We start from the raw sequence: 20,207 nt of genomic DNA, 5'->3' as shown, positions 1-20,207 counted from the left end.
CATCTGAAGTAACAAACCTGGTTTGAATTAGTTAAAAGTGTGAGATTTTTCTTACCTTTACAGTGATTTCACCTCTTGTTTCTATCAGAAAATTTCCATAAGCATCCAACATGTCTTTTGTGTCTTTACTCATATGGATCTTCATGGCTGTAACAATGGAACATAGAATTTTATCTCGAGTGCCTTTTATAAAGGGAGATGAAAGTTAAACATATATCAAATGGATACAAAGAACTCTTCATTATTCCTTTCAAACCAATATACATGTTTAATGTAACTACATAACCGAGACTCTCGTCATTCTCGTGTCACATTCATTATCATTCTTATGCTCCTGCCATTTTACAGGGGTTGGTGGGGATTAAATTGTTTCCTTGTCATTTATCCGTCCATTGTGCCTCGTACCAAATCTTGAGAAGCTTTCTAAATCTTGAGAATCTCCCAACATATTTGGTTCATACTTACCCCGTAGTATGACAATATCAAGTTCTTAACCTGATCAAATCACGTCATATCTGGGCGACTTATCTACTTGAAGAATGTGTCTTAATTATTTGAAGGAAAACAAGACTTAGTGGTGAATAGAATAGAAGAATAGAATGGAGGTTGTACGAAGGAATCAGTTGCTTTTGTCGTTAGCAACACACTGTATGTAGACTTGTTTTGGACTCGCATAAAGTTCAACTTTACAACACTTTGTAACTGGCGGATCGGCACAAGTTCCATGACAGATTTTCCTACCTTCGCCATTGGACTCCATCCGGGATGCTGTGTTGACAGTATCGCCAAATAAACAGTAGCGAGGCATTTTTCTCCCGACAACCCCAGCGCAAACAGAACCTGTAAACACAACTAGGAACTGAATACTCTGGAAGTTTTTCTTTGACAATTGATAGTTTTAGATGTTTAATACTTTAATGAATTCAACATGGGTTTCATTATATTCTTGTTCATTGGATTATATACCAATGTACGAAGTGTAGATAAACATTGATTATCAAGCTACATTGACCGACAATTTCTGTCTCTAAAACGATAAAGAATGTCAATATACATTTATTTTGATATTCACATTTCTAGGTCATCTGACCTGAAGGGTCATGATGACCTTAAGCCATCGTGCTTTCTCCATCGTCGTCTGCTGTCCACTGTGCGTAAACTTTTGATATTTCTCAAGTTCCACAGGTGGAACTGAGCTCTTAGTTGCAGGAAATGATCCCGAGATGATCCTGACCGTGTTGTGGTTTTTCGTGTATGTTTGAAATCCAAGATTGCCGTCATCTTGAAAAACATAGTTAAACCTTTTTCCCCAGTTCCAATGGTGCCATTGAGCTAAATATTGGTGGGAATGTTAAAGAAAGCTAGCCAACAAAGTGTTGTTATTTCTCGACCTTGTCAAAACTTTGATACGGCAGCAAGGGAGACCATTTTGTAACATGCTTGCGCAATCATGGTTTTCCTGTGCAACACTTATTTCAAACAATTTTCACCAATTGCATTGTGCTCCAACTTTACTGTCAAGAAACATTTAACACTTGTTACAGTTACCTACTCCTCACCATAGCTACCATCTGCATCATGGAAAACAGCTTCTTAGAAAGATTTCATTCAAAGTAGAAAAGATAACCTTTTCCCAGCTGAAAGGTTTTGCAGTCAGATGACCGTTCAGGCCCATGGGCCTCTTGTTATTGACTCTGCTCGTTCTAAATTATCATAGGCAATACAAATATAAATATCAATTACAGTATAATATTGAGAAAACTGACATTAAACTATCATTTTAGAGACAAATTTTCGGTCTGTAAACTACATAGGAAGTGTAGAGGATATTTCAATCGTACTCCATATAAAGTTGTTATTAATTTATCTTTACCTGAGTGAATGCCGATCCTTGCCCTGAGTATGGCATCAGGTTTGTGTCTTATTTTGAACTTTGAAACGTTTTCGAGGATACTCAAAGACATACGAGCAATCTGTCGGACGTGCTCCGAACCATTCCGTACCGGAAGTCCGGACACGACCATGTAAGCATCTCCAATAGTCTCCACCTGAAACATGAATTATTTTTTTGCTTGTTTTTATCTCTGCATAGGTTTTGTTGTTAGGTTTGAAAAGACATTATAAATAAATACATATATACATACATATTATTTATATAAATATAATTAAACAAATCCCGCGTGTCAATATGTCCATCACTAAAATTTCGATTTATGCAAACATTATATGGGAAATTCTATGATCGAATTTACTAAAATAACTCCGAAAGCAGTGTTGCATTTAGGTAAATAATTGAATAGAAGCAGATAATCAATCACATGTACAATGTAGTTTTTAGCTTCTGATAACCAGAACATCGACATTTGAACATTGGTTTTGCGTACGAGTAACAAATAAGATCCTACAGATTTCTTCAGTGTAATAATTTTACGTACTTTATACACGTCATAGCTTTCTAAAATGCTATCAAAACAGGTATACAAGTCGTTAAGGAAGTCCACAACCTGCGGAAAGAAAGCAAATCATGATGTTAGTGAAATACACGTTGGTAGCCTAGACACTAAATCCACTTAATTAAATATATTCAGCATTTGTCAAAGATGTTATCACATTATCGGTCTGTTCTGCACATGTCACCATATTAATATACCCTGGAGCGTTTTCCATAAGCAACGCCAGTCAGAAATGGATTGTAATGTCGGAATACGGACAAAGGCCTTACGTTATGACCTGAAAATGGCCGCTTCCATTTGACATTATCTCCACATTTTAATATTTAAACCTGTCAAAATATAACTTTTCTGGCTTATGTGATAAAAAGTATCTTAAATTTGTTTACATATCATACGAAAGTTTGTAAGACTGATCTAGAAATTCTATTTTTTGTTTGGAAAGAATGAATGAAAACTTTCATAAAATCTCATGTTAGATGAAAACTCATTGGAGATTCTGTATTTTTAGCGTCTATGGTTGCATTAAATGACTTCAAAAGAGTAAAGTTAGAACAATCTTTACCACTGCATTTCATATTTGTTGAGGCAAAGTTTATATCTGACTAAGATTGTATAAACAATACCAACATGGCAACTTGAACATAATCCAAACTCAAATGTTCCGGAGGTCTGAGCGTCTTCTGCTTCACCGACGACACCAGACATGAAAACCTTGTTCAATCCAAGTAAGCAATGTCACGTTCTCAAATGAGAACAAGGCATACAACAGGCAAACTAACGAGCATTAGAAACGTCTAGTTTCATATTGTACAAAGAAATAGAATATTTCTCAATGAGATCACTATGGCTACCATAAAGCATATCCATAATTATCAAACTGTATGTCCTTCAGTGACGACTTCTTGCACGAAAAGCGTGATAATGGGAACAGGCATTTGAATATCGAATCATGACATGTAAATATCAAAGGTTGGGGATGCAGAGATATTGCTATCCATAAATGGCAAATTCACAACAGAGAAATTGAAATCATCACGTTTATCATTCAGATTTGTGGAAAGCTGTCCATATTGGTTTTGTTGTAGGAAAAGATCGAGATTCACCGCTGATGTAAAAAAGTCTGTCATATCTTTAATTACCAATTCTGGTGGATAAAAATGATGGACGCCTTTGTTACCTGTTTGATAAGCACTTCATGAACTCAGCCTCGTATGAAAACAAAAAACAAGTCAGGCAATAGAGGGGCGCAGATAGCTCCCATAGCTATGCCAATAATCTGTTGGAAGGTCTTACCACCGGAAGTTGTCAACATGAAACTAAATCATTTTATGATTTCGTCCTACGCATATTTCACCTTTGATTTGGGCGTATTTTTGACGAAATACGCTTCAGTATAGTTCACAGCCGTACATTTATATCGTCGTCCAATTTTCTTGGTTTTGGAAAAGACAGATATCATAACATGGGATATGGTTGTGTACGTGATGGGAAAATCAAATGTTCTTATAGAAGAAATGGATTTTAAGAAGTGGGCGTTTAAGATTGGTCAAAAGAGTTCTTCACAATCTAGACCAGCCAGCTGTATATACTGTATATATGATGAACAAGGTCAATAAATCTTTTGTTATTTAAAGACAAGTCGTCGTCGATATATCTGAAAGTGAAATTGAAGGAATTCGCAAGGTCTTTGTGACTTGTTTTAATAAGCTTTTCGATTCAGCCTCATATGAAAAAAATAAATAAATAAAAATAAAATAAAACAGAAAAGAGCGTGCCACAGTTCGTTTTCCTAGATATGCTGACAGTGTGCCTGACATTCTTACAACCCATGTCGACAAAGATAATGTCAGGCAGAAATTCGATCATTTTATGATTTCGTCATCGATATTTCTTTTTGATTTGAATGCCTCTTTCCCGCTTCCAGTTTGGTCGAATTTCAAAAATTTCAATAATCGTTGAGTACATATACTTATCCTCGACCATGTCACTATTCGAATGAATAAAAGTGTACATGCAGGTTAAAACTGGAGAGAACTACGTTGAAAACAACATTTAAACACAATGATATAATTGTAACGTTACCTGCATTGGCAGACTTGAGGCAGAAAGGTTGGTGAAGCCCACAATATCACTGAAATATATAGTGACCGATTCAAATGACTCTGGGTCTACACTTTGTCCATTTTTCAGCTGGTCAGCTACACTCCTATAATATATTAATGAAATATGGCCTGCCAATTTCAACGATATGTTCATGTATCAATAACAACACGGAAACAGTAAAAACATGCTTGCGACATCTCGATTAAATAGCAATTTATCTTGATTTTCAGAAAGTCTTTACGAAATTGGAATGGCTCCGTAGGTTAGTAATGGCTACTTATCCTAATTTAATTATTAAAAACTTAATGCTGATGTATATTATGATGTACATGTACCTTGGAAGTACTTCATAGAGCAACTCCTCCGACTTTCGTTTCTCGTCCAAGAACGCCTTGGTCCTCTCCTCTACAAGGTCCTCCAAGTTGTTTGCATACTGTTCCATCCTCTTAAGTAATGAATCCAGTATATTATGACCTGCTGTTATTCTGTTAGAAGTAATGTAAAGTATGACAAATAACGCAAATAGGAAGCTATCCAGTACACAATATTCATTTTATCGACGCAAAACATGCAGATATATCATTTTACCTGTAGCCAAGAGTTTTATATCTGTCAGTCTCGGTTATATACAACAACAAAATATCTTGGCGATACGTCCAGAATTGTAGTGTTGTGCAATCATGTACATTACCCATTTTCTGAATGAATTCTACTAACCCAGAAATTTTCCGTATAGTCCGCATCAGTGAATGGAAACTAGGTCTCATTTTCGGGTCTTCGTTCCAACACTCTTTCATGACTTTCACAAGGTCGCTCTTTTCACTTGTCTGTGGCAACATGGGACGGAACGGTGGGTCTAGGCCACGCTTGACTTTGTGAAGTACATCTACAAATTGATACACAGGTGTATGGGGAAGTTTGATTCTAGTTGACACAAAATTGAATTCTTATGAATAGTGGCATGGTTCAAAAATGGTAATATATATATTATATAGGTGTGTGAAATTACACCTTATTCATGTTTTGGTCGGAATATTATTTTGTTTCCTGTTGGTATAAAAAAAATCGATTTACAAACTTATCATGAATGCGCATATTCCTTGCAAAATGTATAATTGATTTCTCAATTTCATCTTTCAATAACTAGAATAGCACAAATAAGTATGATAATTTAAAGAAAGATCATGTTATAAGAAGTAACTACACATAAGACCTTGCGTGATATAACGTCACGTCGATGTTAATAAGTAGGACAACACATTCCAAACGGAACTGTAAAGTAATAGACATTGGACATAGGGGCTCCAGGACAGGTGCTGTTGGTTTATACGCAATGGCAATTTGTAATATAGGTGAATGGGTAAAGAGGAACTTCGCTAGCACTCCTAACTAATCCTCATGCATTAGATAAGGTTTCGCTGATGTTCCTAAATTCTCATCTAATTCACTATGCATAAAATCATATTAAACCTCGAAGCCAAAGACACCACCAAGATTGAAATCCATCTTGTAATCGTAATTCGGACACAAACGTCGTTTTGATCAGAAGGTTTTCTATGTTCAAAATGTGTCAAAATTGAAATAAAAAAGATTCCTTCGATAAATCCGTTATTTGTTTTCTGTACATTGCAAGATATTTAAATAGTTCATGATTTGTAGTCCATTTTTGTATACATTCTGCAATGACAGCAATTCATATAACAGATTTGTTCGTAAACAGATATTGCATTTATAAGAAAAAAGAGTTCCGACAGACCTGCCGCAAGGTGGCATGTCGCCCTTGACTCCTCCAACCATTATCAAGTTGGCTAAAGCTAGACTTTGTTTTCATCTCGAAATGAAAAGGAAAAATCAACGCATCCGAAAACTGCAATCTGCTTATAAACAACGAAAAATTAATTATTTTTTATTTTAACATTCGTACTAAATCAGATTGATGTATATTGGAACTCGTCTTTTAGATCTCCACTCGTACGGTCCCAAGCATCACAGACGACGCCTTAAAAGACGAACATTCCGCTATATGGTGCAGGTCTGTGGAACTATTTTCAACCAATTGTACTGAAATATATCATTCTCCTGTGTTTGTTGTAGAATCATTTGAAACTTTATCGAAAACATACCAGAAACTGTAATGTGTTCTAATTCATCTTCGTAAGGCTCATGTCTGGTAAGGATTTCAAACAGAATGATTCCAAAACTGTACACATCTCCGCTATGAGACACTGTTCTGTTGGGAAAGTTCCTGAGGTGTTCCGGGGCCATCCATACCTGCGCTGTAGCATAATGATCAAAGTAAGTGTGCATCTCAAACGCAATTGAACAGATTTAGTACTAATGAACTGGCGACACGGACGACAAACTGAAGCTTTGATGAAGTTTCATGCTACTTATTTGTTCCTTTGGGGAAAAAGAAATCATTGAAATTTCGGAGTGATTTTTCATTATGAACAACTTTATTCTTTTTTGATTTTATTTTATAAAAATGTATAAAAAATAAATTGACCATAATTTCATGAACAATACCTCTGATATTATGGTTGTCATTAAGCTTTTGCTCAAGCTGGCGCAGACGTGTCAGACCGAAATCCGTGATCTTGAGAACAAAGCGTCCATCTATGACACAGTTAGAACTGTTGAGGTTACCATGAACCTCGATAGGAGTGGCATGAAGATAAGCCATGCCCTGTGAAACATATAATGCATGACCATTTTAATGCTATTATCAAAATCATGTCCAAACAGTTAAGTAAAAGGATAAGAAAATCTTTAGTATAAGTTATACATAAATAGATATATTGATGTTCGGTCCGGCCACTCTAATTTTGATTATATTCTTGTCATTAATGATGAAAATATTTTGTCAGTTGTATTAAATATTTATGTTGGTTTGGACAATCTTAATATCTTAATACCATGTCAAATTTGAGATAGGGAAAGACAATTTTGTGTAATTCAAACTAGTAAATCAACGTCGGTGTCCAACCTGTACCTACCTGTACGAGATCGGTGAGAAGCGCATTCTTAAAATCCATATCAAGTTGTATGGACTCATTCTCTAAAATGTCCTAAAATACCAAAATTCAATTAGAAAGTTATGTGAATAATAGTTAGTAACCTCATTGGTAATAGGTATCGGAATTAATTGATAAAATCAGAAATTATACATTTATTAGTTAATTGTTAAACAGATATCTACTGACCTGCAAACTGCCACGGGGACAGTATTCGGTTACCAGGACGACGTGGAATGGTTCTATCGCCAAACCAATCAATCGAGTCAAATTAGGACAGGCAATGTCTCTCATCTAAAAAGAAAAAAAATCGTATGACGGTGACATATTTCTTTCTCGTGTAAATAACAAAAGTTTCTTTCATTCAACTAAAGGAAATATGGTGAAATAATTACATGTATCTAACAGAAATTAACGAACACGTTTTTCCTCTTAATTATAATAAGCTCTTTTTACCAGTAAGAATTAAATGTTTACCTGTTTCAGCTCCAAAAGGCTTACTCTATCAGCATTGAACTGCTTTATTTGGAACTTTTTGGTGGCCACTGTACTGCCCTTTATGTTGGAAGAAACAACATAGCTTTACAATGAATGAATAAAATGTATTGTAGGTATTCTAATTATGTAACCATTATTGAAAGTCTTTTGGGGTTTTCAGACGTCTAAATTATTAAACGTAAAACAAATATCTATTTCACTGTTGTTAACGCTGAAAACACTATGAATATCATCATTGAAAAAGTAAAGGTAACTTAGGAATAGATATCTGCATGTAAATAGAATAAGATATATATAGATATCGTTTCCTAAATACACACGTGTTCCTTTAATATATTTTCATGAAAGGAAGTTTTACACTACATTGTAGATACGTACTGAACATTCTAGGTAATGTCTAGACAAAGTATATTTCATGTATCATAACTCTTTGAGTACACTATGAAATCTTGGTTAAAATTCGACTTTAGCCATTATTTCAAAATATGCAGCACAGATATCACATATAGATGTTGCGAGACACATTTACAACCTTTAATACAGTTTGGTAATATCTGTTAAGGAAGTTAGATAACCATTCATTTACTTTAAAGAACGCCGTCGTTGTAAACATCTGTGCGCCATCCTCTTTTGATTTGCTTTCACCTCCCAGGGACTTAAAATGGAAACATTCAATGATGAATTATGGATGATATCTACATGTACCACAGTTTATCAAAACCTCGATGCTATTGCTTTGAAAATGGAGAAAAACGTAAATGAAGCCTTATATGATATATGTACGAAACCCTTTGTTGGATCCTATTATATGCATTGTCGTCACTATCTTTGTTGAAATATTGACACCTTAAGGTCCATTATCACTTACGTTGTTATTTGCGAATTTGTTATTAGATTAGAGAGTATAACGATAGGATTATTAGTTATACATTAAGTCTTTATACGTTTATAACTATTCGAATTTTAAATGCGTTTATGATATATATTGAATATTGGTTATTTCATTTTTCATAATTGTATCCAAACATAATGACATATAAATGAATAAAATCCTCATAGGACCTTCTCAGAGGTGTTGAATGTGATAATTAACTGAGATATGTCCATGTTTGATTAAGATTCCACATTTGAATAGCAAATGTGTTCCCTGTATTCCATTCATACTTTACTTTACAAACCAGATTATACAGATGTTTTGACAGTAACACGTTACAAATTACTACAATACTAGTGTGGACTATATCCATTTATATGAAATTGTTCTCTATGACCCATTAATGTTTCCAGTTAATGTACCATAAGAATCATATCTCAATACCACAGATATTTCTATAACAAAATAGTATTGTGTGCTTTGTTTTTGTCCAAACCTATGGCGCATTGGGATAGCCCTCTGAATTAAATCTGCTTTCAAAGACCGTTGGTGTAGGGTAGACGAAGTAGCTACAGGAATCACGCTGACTGATCATCACTGTGTAAATGACCCCTACGGCCTGATGGGAGACTGTTCCCATAACCTAATCGCTAATGTACCTGAACAACCGATAGCCGACTAATGACTCGGCTTCCGACATTCGTTGCGAGCAAATCTGTCGACTTTATCTTCCACCATGAACTATGAAGGTCTGATTCTAGTTTCAACCTCCTGGAAAGGATAAAAAAACCAGTCTGGTGATCCATATAAGAAATAAAAACGGCACAACATGTAGGTTGTGGTTTACTAGCAATATGGTATTAGTACTTCACATCCATTGTAGCTAGGATAATTTGGTAAATGGTCGTCTATAAGGTACATTTTGTAACGGATATGTAAGCAATGAAAACGTAAACACCTGGTACACGACAGTATCTCTTATCTATACGTACAAGTTAAGTTTTAGTATTTCCCAGTCACAGTAGGAAGGTTATGAAAAAGGTTTTGGGACTCAGTTAAAAGGTCATAACACAATGTAGTGTTACATCCAGCAGGAGAAAAAAACATCACGGATGAGTACCAGAAGGACGAAACAGCTGTATGATTTATTCAATGTTATGTTTTTACGGACTAATTGCATTCGGCAACACTATTGATTAACAGTTATGCTGTGTTATTATATGCTTACCTGTAAGCGACAACAGCTATCATAGTTAACACTACTATCACACAGGAAAAGGCAATACCGGCTATAGCAACAGCAGGTAACTCTAAAAAACATAGGAAACTTTCAAAAGATACCTGTTTTCACATATCTCTTAACTTTCTTTATGCATGATTCATATACAATATGTGCATCGATAACAGTCTTCCAAATAACAGTTGAACATGATTATGACAGTGTCTTCCAATAAAGCATTGAACTGATTTCAATTGGCATTCATGGGCATATCAATGCCAACAGGATAAGAGCAAATGCAGTAAAGCGCGTTAGTGCTTCCTGTTGAATTTGGATTTGTCCTGTTAACATTCATAGCACGTGAATGCCAACTGAAAGGAAATTAATGTTTATATTTACTGTTTTCAATTCTCATCTTTTCGCAAGGGAAGACAACCTCAATTTGCTTACATTACTTGCAATATTCCCATGTTGTTAGCAGTTTGAGTTTGAATACACATCAGACGTGGTTCAGGTTACATTGTAACAACACGATACCATGATGAATATATAAAAATGGAGATATGTTATCTAGCAATATTGAATACCAATGAGCATACTTACTGAACTATTCTTATTCACTTCTGATCGTGTCTGATTACATGATAACACATTATTATCACGGACGGAATCTGTATCTCGAATTGTCACACAGATCACATCACAAAACGTATGCAATGACAAAATATTTCATATTTCGGAACTATATTTCATGATAGCTTTGAAACAGCCACCGGTTAAATTTTGGTGAATATTATGTTTATTTTTTATAGATTAACAAGACATGCCTACAACACAGGGATGCATGTGGTTAACATGTACAATTTGGCTAATCAAATTACTCTAAAATAGCACACCTACGCTTGGTTCTAAACAGCAAAATAATCCTAAAGCTCATTCATTCTTAAGATATTGCCATTGTGTACTGCTTTCGTATGCATTACCGTAAGAAAACTATTATTTGTCATCTACAATGTTCAGGGAATTTTGAATTAGCTAACGCCAGTGCAACAAGGACTATCGATATTATACTGACTATACAAGGTTTTCCATTTTCATTTATGTCACTCTCTGCCAATCGGTTTGAAATTAAATGTATTCTTATGAAAATAATTCTACACAATTATTCCAGAATGATTCCATATTCCAGAGTGAAACAAAATCAATTATAACTTTAATTACAATGCGAACAACAGTCGACCCATTCAGATCCTACATCCCGACCAGTCCCGAACACCTAGACCTCCTTAAATTGCTTGGAGCGTCACAATACATCTTCATACCAAATTTTATTTAAACTGTATATACAATTTGACAATCAAAGGTCAGGAAATCGCAGTCCTTTTTGTTGAAATGCGAAATTGAGGTAACGGTAGTGACTGATTTACCGTGATATACCTACATACGGAATTCATGAAAATGGTATGGTCGTAATTTCTACCGGCGGCAGAAACATCTTGGTTGTACGAACCGAAAATGAATAGCACAATGGATATCTAGACATCATACATCAAAAGCGTTAGAACAAAATTAATAATAATATGAAGTAAGACACGGAGCAATAACAAGAAAACCCCGGATATCGTTGTGGTAAGATGATAACAATGAGCAGTCACTTTTCAAAACACACCATAGCTTTGGCATTGAGGCGCATCTCCTGTGAATCCACAACGGGGTTTATTTGCTGGGGGACCCTTCCCTTGAGGCCAGTATATAGACACTCCATCGACGAACTTGAATTGTTTCAGCTCTCCAAAATAATTACCCACAACCTGGCACAGTATGCAAAATCATATACATATTTTAAACATAGGGTCAAGAATATCAACTGATCAAAATATTTTACGTAGGCTGCCGGCAAATATATTTATTTGCTGACATTTTCAATTTTATTAAGATTTTTGCCACTTCCAACAATTTTTTATGACCAAAATCATTTATTCAGCAAAGTTCTAAATGCCTACCGCTCATTTTACTTTCAAAACATAAATTCAATTTAAGGTTTACAGAAGGGAACAAAGATGAAAATAAACCGTGAAATTTCCAGTCGTAGTATCCATATCCAACAGAGAGAAATCTGTATCCCTGTCGCCATTGCTATCAATGGCAATGGTACCTCCAATTCCTGCAGGATATCAAGGAATATTGCATCTACATTTCACTGTACACATAAAATGTCATATTTCTATAGAAGATTTTTGAATTGATTGATTAAATTTTATTTTTGTGGTTGTACCAAAAGTGAAAGCAAAGCACATTTCTTTTTCATATGAATCGTGAATCTATTTTCGCGCCTTTATTCAAATGTTTGAAGGTGACGAAACCTTAAACAATTTGAATGACAAGCTTTACATAAGTCTTCCTAAAATCGCAAACAATCCTTTGTAAAGGAACCGATCAAACAAAATAATTAATATGTAATATATAGCAGATAAATGAGATCGGATTGTCTCTTGGTGGAATATACTGGTTATTATTTCAGCCGTAATTGTAGTCTGATGGTTTTGTATAGAGATGATGTAAAATCAAATATAGTATCATACATATCAACTTTTTATATATTCTTTCCAGATATTGTTCGTGCCTTGACATAAACTTATATGACAATTATCCGATCGTATTTACATCATGTTATTGCATCAAACGGTGGGATGACATGTAGAATATTATATACATAGTTACTATTAGAGGGCCGACGAGGTGGCTCAAAACTTTATCTACTTAAGCGACATAAATACGCCTCATCACACAGGCACTCAAAGTCATGCCGATAGTCATGTGTTTCATACCTTGAAAGGTGCGTCCCCAAAGTCGTCTTGTAAGATTAAATCCGTCGAGGATGTTACCACCGTCAGAAAGGGTTTCGTTCAGGATTTGCGCGTAGATAAGAAAGGAATCGTAGAAAGCCGTGATGAAAATATTTACCTTTAAATAAAAAAAGAAGAAAAGTGTTTCGATATATGTTTATGTTTTATGTTTTATGATTATTGGAGGGGCAAGGGAAGTACATGATTGAAATATACTAATAATTCGAAAACAAATTAACATATTCTTTTCAAACGATCGAATAATATTTCAACATATTACAATTTATCAATCTGGTTATAAATGGATATTTTATCGGTGTGATCACGTTAATGCACCGCGAAATAGCGAAATCATCCTTGGGAAAATGACCGGCAATTCGGTTAACTGTCAATGCTGTATAATGGTTTGCACAGGTGAGTTCACACAACATAATCATACACTCTATACATAAAGCAAGGAAGTTACAAATATTCCCACACAAAAAACACAAACATCCATTGAAGGGATTTCATGCTCAATCTGCGTGACATGAAGTAATTAAGTAAGACGAACACGGTGATGCTCTAAACTGAAAACTGTTTAAACTATAATTGAGATGATTTCCTTAAAAGCTTTCACAGAAGTAGTCTGCCAAGTCGATACATCTATGTAAGTATGGTTACTAATAAGACTTTCCTGTAGCTATTTAATCGTGAGTTTGTTGACCTAGACTCCATTACACACTGATGCTGATTATAAATCGATGACCACAGCAAAGTCACTATGACTTAAAGAACTAAGCTTCATCAGATAGTGATAATTTATGTTATTAGGAGAAACAATCCGGAGTCCACCCATACTGGGCGCAACAGTGCCACTCAGAGAGCTCATAAACCTATTGAAGCGATACATTACTTCTAGAACCTTCTTCATGATAGCTATTTCTGTGTGTTTTGTTTTCGTCAACAGGAAGGAGACCATCAACAGTATTAAGATTTTGACGATAACTTGTGTAAAACCTAAAATACTAGCTTGCACGGCATTTTCTGTAGAGGCTGATGTAAGGTGTTTGACCTCATCAGTGAACTGACTTGGTAGGTTCCCCTTACCTCAATGTTGCCATAAACAAAGTCGTAATCTTGTAAAGATCTAGTTTTCACATCCTGCTCAAATTGCAAAAACTCCGAACTTTCGGGTCTTCTTGGCTGAACCAGCAACACACTCTCGTATGCTATCTTAGCTTTCTGAAAGTGATTAAGAATTCAGTATATACTAGCAAATAAGCAAAAGTGTATGTAATGGAAACGATGGTAAGTTTTCAAATTAATACATTCAATGGACACCACTGACCTTGTTTAGTTCATCATTTACTTGCACAATGTGTATTTTTTCAGAAATACCATTTTCATCACTTACAGCATCGTTCTCGTCATTTCTCATCCAAGACATGTTGCCAACATCATCTCCCTCAAACAGACGAATAAAGATGACGGCGTAATCGCCAAATGCCATTCTGAGGTCATAGAAGGTCAACATAATGTCGCGGAATGTATCACCATGGCAACTGATAACAAATACTGAAATTGACATTGAAGACATAATTACGAAGAAAAACGTTATTTTATTATTTAATATTTTAACCATAACATCATCGTTACTGTTTACTTTAGAGAGAATATTTCAACAACATCAACCCAAAATATGTATTGATAAAAGCTGTTCATATTTTGACGTCATTGCAATGTTAGAAATCATCCATGCGATCATTTTTATCTTGATGTGTCAAGAATGAAAGCGTAACCATCAACCATCTTCTAATCTCGATAAATGTAACATTGCACTACATCACCAGGCACGCTACAATTATATATGAGCGGTTAAGTTGTTTGCAAATTTCAAAGACATGAGATTTGTTAACTCAGTCACTTAGTAACTTAATAACTAAGGGACACAAATGCAGAAAAGAATTTAGGTTTGTTTGGACTGAGGGTGACCGGACAACTGGGTCTCTCCTGTATTCAGTATTCTATCTTTATACAGTGTTACAATGACTTACCTCTTGAACGTGCGCTGGCAGTCAGTAACATGGTTCTGTGATCAAAATCACCATTTGTATCAAACTCGATTACTTTACTGGAAATACCGGCAGAAGGAAATTCGTTCCCTAGACTCGTTCCAACTATCCTGAAGAAAACGTGCACTTGGTCATACATGATTGTAACGTCAGTCCAGTTAAATTGACTGAATACTTGTAGATAGAACTTGGCAAATTTGTTCATATTGTAAGCCAGTCTTGTTAGTGTGGGGAAGTTTGACTTGTCCCCCAAGGTGCCACTTGTCCCGACTGGAGTCAGTATAGGTAGATTCCAAGAGGACGCCATCCGGCCAACAACATTCACTGCATGACTACATGCTGGAAAATAACATGAACCATATCATATGCAGCGAATATTTCATTCTCTCAACGCATATAAAGTTCTCATGCAAATTTAGCGTTTAAAGACAAACAAAACGAGAGTTTTAGATGACCCGATTAAATCAGAAAAGCATCTGCTCTTTTAAGTATGTACAAAAAAAATCACGAAAATACCAGCATGTCAACATAATCATAAACCAAACTCAATTCCCATACAAAATATGAACAGAGGAAAGAATTGTACCCCTTAAAAATTACAATGAGAATAAGACAAGGTGTTCCTTAAGAGTCAGCGTCGAAAACCGCCATGTAAACCTTTGCCAATCACATTCTCAAACGGGAACTAGGTATACAGCAACCGAATGAACAGGCATCAAACACGCTTCATATCACACAAAGAAATGTAATATTTCTCATTGAGATCATTATGGCGACAATATTACTTCCCCAAACTTTTTATCATCCCTGTGTCTTTTGAAACTCTGTTACAAGTTTGTCATTCAGTGATAATGGATACATGCCTTTGAATATCGAATCAACTGCGATATGTAAATACCAAAGGTTTTTGATGCAAGTAAAATTACTATCCAGAAATGGAAAAATTACAATAGGGAAATTGAAATCATCACGTTTATCATACATCCTGGTGAAAAACTGTCCATGTTGGTTTCGCTGTAGGAAAAGATCAAGATAAGCAACTGATGCAGAAAAGTCTGCCGTGTCTTTGATTTCCAATTCTGGTGCATGTATACGATGTTCATGTTATTGTCATTAAAAGACAAGACGTCATCAGTATATTTGAAAATGAAATTAAACGCAAGGTCTTTGTGACCTGTTTTGATAAACTCTTCAATAAATTCAGACCCGTTAGAAAATTAAAGAATAAAAAAGTCAACCAAGAGAGGGGCGCAGTTAGTTCCTATAGGTATGCCAACATCCCATTACGATGTTAAATCGAAGTGATTTAATTTCCAAGTTTGATATGGGAAATGGTCGTGCACAAAACAAAAAGTAAATCTGAAATATAGGTTTATTTAAAATATTAAAAGATGCAACTTGTATTTTTGCAAATTTCCTTTATAAATCCCTGTCTGGAGTGTACAGTATTAGAATAACACTGTAACCTTTATTAAAAAAGTACGAAAGTATGAAGGTCTGATCCCCGTTGTTCCATACTTGGTTAGAGTTTCCCAATGGTACATAGAAAAGGAAATTGTTGCCATTGAAAATAGATTGACTTTTAAAGCAAAATTGACACAAATAGTAATCTGACCTTTGTTAACACATCTAAAACTTTGAAATGATAAAGAATGTTCCATTTTTTTTTTATTAACATTTGAAAATGTTCACAAGCCACGAAACTCTGAACAACTGGACCCAGACAGTCAAACATTCACTGCTATTCACCTGAAGATCAAGTCTAATTTTAAAAGAGAATTAAAAAAAAAAAAAACAAAAAAACTGAATACGTTTTTGTACCTCGTTTTCACTACAAGCTTCAGAGTCTGGTAGTGAATGGTTATTCTTTGTTACTTTGAGAGGATTTTCTTTAAAAATAAAAAGTTTTAGAGAATGATACATTGTTGATGAAACACATAAGGTTTTAGATTAAACTATCAAATCAACCTTCCTATTACCTTTTGGATATGTTTTTGTGATGGTTTATGTGCGCGCGCGCGCGTGTGTGTGTGTGTGTGCGTGTGTGTGTGTGTGTGTTTTTGTGTGTGTGTGTGGGTGAGGGAGGGTGATTTTGTGTGTGTGTCTCCGACGCTTTCCATAAGCTGCGTATGCATGTCACATTTGAATTCATTGTACCGTTCTTCCAAATTTATCGGATCAATAAAATTTTGATTACCCTCAAACACTTTCTAGATTATTTATATCCCTAGCATTAGTCCTAAAAGGTTAAAACTGATATAAGATGCAGTTTAATCCATTATTTGGTTCTATTGTGTCTAATCATAAACTAATATGGTTGCAAAGCAAAGGTGATTCATTAGTGTAAACCAAAGAAAGATTTTCGATTAGTGTCATCCCAGCATTGAGAAACACAATTGATGATATACCCACTGAAGCTGTGTTATGTACAGTATGGGACTTTAGTGTCCAATATCTTTTGCTGTGTTGTTTGGTTTTTAAACTGTTTTTAAATCTTGTAATCTTGCTTCGTGAATTCTCAACACAGAAAAATCAGTAGATTTGAGCCCAGTGTAAGATTTTACATTATTTGAACCAAATTGACCTGGTATACGTTAATCCTAAACAACTGTATGATGTCAAAGACCTCTAATGTAAGGTGATATAATAATGGGTCATAAAAGTGACAATTGCATACGTCCTCACCTGTAAAATCAATAAAGGAGACTTACTTGAGTAACGGATATATGTATGTCAATTACCGCAACGCTTTATTAATGAAAGATCCATACATTCTGTTCTATCAAACGTTGTCATAAGGTAAGTTGCAAATAGGATTCTAGACATATTTCTAGAAGTTATCTTTCTCATACACGTATAATCTCTGATTTAGACTTTTTTAAAACAGTCCATGTAATCTCATTTTGGGGACCATTAAATGCTATCAAGATAATATAATTTATATAATAGGACGTAGTGGTGTGTGTCAATCTCGGAATTAAAAATGGGCTCTGTATTTGTGAACGGATCTAAATTTCCATGCCTATTTCAGTAAAAAGTCACTCAATAGTTGATAACTACTGCGATAACATACTAGTCATTCAAGTGTCACATTTCAAAATATGGAATGTTTTTTTTTTGTGTGTCTGATAGGCACTGCGTTTCAGGCCATCGATGCCATGAGATACGGCATCTGTAAAAAAATTCCTAAAAGCTTGGACGCCTATGGGGTACGTGTTCCTATTGGTGCGAGAGAAAATAATATGACAAGAAAGCAAATATGACAGAAACTTGTGTTAAGGTTTCACTTCTTCTTAGACAGATGGGCAAAACATATCAAGACGGAAAATGAATATTTTGCGTGAAGTAGTGCGTTTTTGTTTTGCCAATTTGAAGACCTATTTCGTCGGTAACATTTTTGTAGGCGTCGTCAATAAACAGATTATCCTAAATCAATGCACGCAGGACAAAATTGCAGGAATACACCGATTTTTTTTATTCCTGGAGCATGCTTTATTCCAGTGTTTGTCAAACAACTTAGAACTTTGTGTCATACCAAATAAACCTTAATAAACGTGACGAAAAAAATGATGCTGTACAGAATATTGATGAACTGTTGCTATCTACAAAATAAAATTCCTTACTTTACATTTTCAAAATATCTTTACACTTACTCCTAAGAGGAAAACAAAGTAACCTACCTGGACCAACGAATCCTGTTACGTTGTTAAGATGATAAAGGTCAGAAGCAATTGCCCCAACATCGTTTTCAGAACAGTCCGGTCCCGGATCTCTGTAAAGGTATGTAAAATTCAAGATACCAGCATATCGTGAATTTATCTCAAGCATCGCTAAGTCAGCAGCAGGAGCCGCCCGTCTGTAGTCATACGGAAGATTTCCGCCGTTTGATATCACAGAAGCAACGACAATGTCCTTAGAAGCCAAAACATATGACATGGAAATACTGCAAATCACAACTAAGAACAATGCATGAACCGGAGACGGCATTTTGAACACTGTCGTTGTCTGTTCAGTGGGGATTACGGTGATGCTATGATAATGATATTAAAAGACATCAATTAATTTATCGATTCCCAATAGCGTACGCCAGTTATTGACCAACTACTGCCGTTGCAACCAGAACCTACACAGGATCATGTAATTGTGCAATTTTGAATGACATGTTGAGTGATGACTATAAAATTGTCGATTTTCCATTTTCATAAATTCTGTAGGGAATGATACAAATGAGTATCAATAATTCATTGTAAAATATACATTATCAAAATAAAAAAAGAGATAAAAATGAGGATTTCAAAATAGCATAGTATACACTAGTATCAGTATATTTGTTTTAATATCTAGATAAACTTAATATCGTTGTTTCACATTCTTCAATATTAATTATTTGGGAAAAGTTCAATTTTGTATGGCCCATACGATGCGCAGTTTAAATTGATGTCTAGTGTAACGTATGCACTGTTATTACGATTTACAAAAGATGACAATAACTACCTGATTGTACACATTTCGTTACAACTAAATGCAAATTACTTTTTTTCCCGAAAACTTACTTCTTCAGACATATTCGCGAATACATGATTTCGTGGACAAGAAATGACTTTAAATTCGCAAATGATGTCCTGTAAGATATATGGACTCTATTGATAACCGAATCAGTATGTATGTCATCAAGGGTTATTTTCGTTCAAATTATCTCAAGGGATTTAAATTCATGATTGATTCACCTCGCGTGTTAATACAATAATAAATCCCACACGAAATATAAGTGATGACGTCATATCAAAGTCCGACGATGAAATGTGAAGACTTCAATAATAAATGAATTGATGTTTCAATCTACATAGTTTAACATGTGATTATCAGAGTGTGATTGATTATGTAAAAAAAAAAATTATAATCGGATATTACATATGCTTTAAGCGTGGGCGAAGTCAATGTGGCGGAGGTCTGGTATATACATGATGATAAACAATATTATATTACGTTTACCAATGATGATATAAGACAACATCTAAATACGTCATTACAGCATACATCTATGTGTGTACTTATTGACTAATCAAAACGATACGTCTTATTTATTCAATCTTCTTTAAAAAATAGTCCTACCCATAATCTTAAGACAACTAAATGAAAAGCTAGG

At 34.9% G+C, this 20,207-nt stretch overlaps 1 protein-coding gene across 1 annotated transcript; it reads right to left on the bottom strand.

Annotated features, from left to right (window-relative positions):
- Positions 1-31: 31 nt before the first annotated feature.
- LOC132544681 (atrial natriuretic peptide receptor 1-like) lies at positions 32-19,048 on the bottom strand. The gene is made up of 22 exons (XM_060208305.1): positions 18,742-19,048; positions 15,044-15,400; positions 14,404-14,564; positions 14,097-14,231; positions 12,990-13,125; positions 12,234-12,325; positions 11,831-11,972; positions 10,171-10,252; positions 9,602-9,713; positions 8,655-8,723; positions 8,048-8,125; positions 7,760-7,864; positions 7,553-7,624; positions 7,092-7,242; positions 6,680-6,850; positions 5,274-5,442; positions 4,892-5,041; positions 4,536-4,659; positions 2,436-2,504; positions 1,874-2,048; positions 742-840; positions 32-147 (listed from the first exon to the last, which is right to left on the bottom strand). The coding sequence occupies exons 1-22, from the start codon at positions 19,046-19,048 to the stop codon at positions 32-34; spliced, it is 3,072 nt and encodes a 1,023-aa protein (XP_060064288.1).
- Positions 19,049-20,207: the final 1,159 nt, after the last annotated feature.

This window comes from Ylistrum balloti, unplaced genomic scaffold (genome assembly GCF_031769215.1).
Source record: "Ylistrum balloti isolate Yb309-2 unplaced genomic scaffold, AGI_CSIRO_Ybal_v1 Utg369806, whole genome shotgun sequence".
Taxonomy (NCBI): Eukaryota; Metazoa; Mollusca; class Bivalvia; order Pectinida; family Pectinidae; genus Ylistrum; species Ylistrum balloti.
Note: the sequence above shows the minus strand (reverse complement) of the source record. Positions and strands in the feature narration are given on the sequence as shown.

Coding starts and splice junctions, on each gene's coding strand:
- LOC132544681 (XM_060208305.1), bottom strand. CDS start 19,048: ATGCCGTCTCCGGTTCATGCATTGTTCTTAGTTGTGATTTGCAGTATT. Junction 15,401..18,741: donor AACAGGATTCGTTGGTCCAG/GTAGGTTACTTT, acceptor GTTATTTTCCAG/CATGTAGTCATGCAGTGAAT. Junction 12,326..12,989: donor TTGGGGACGCACCTTTCAAG/GTATGAAACACA, acceptor GATATCCTGCAG/GAATTGGAGGTACCATTGCC.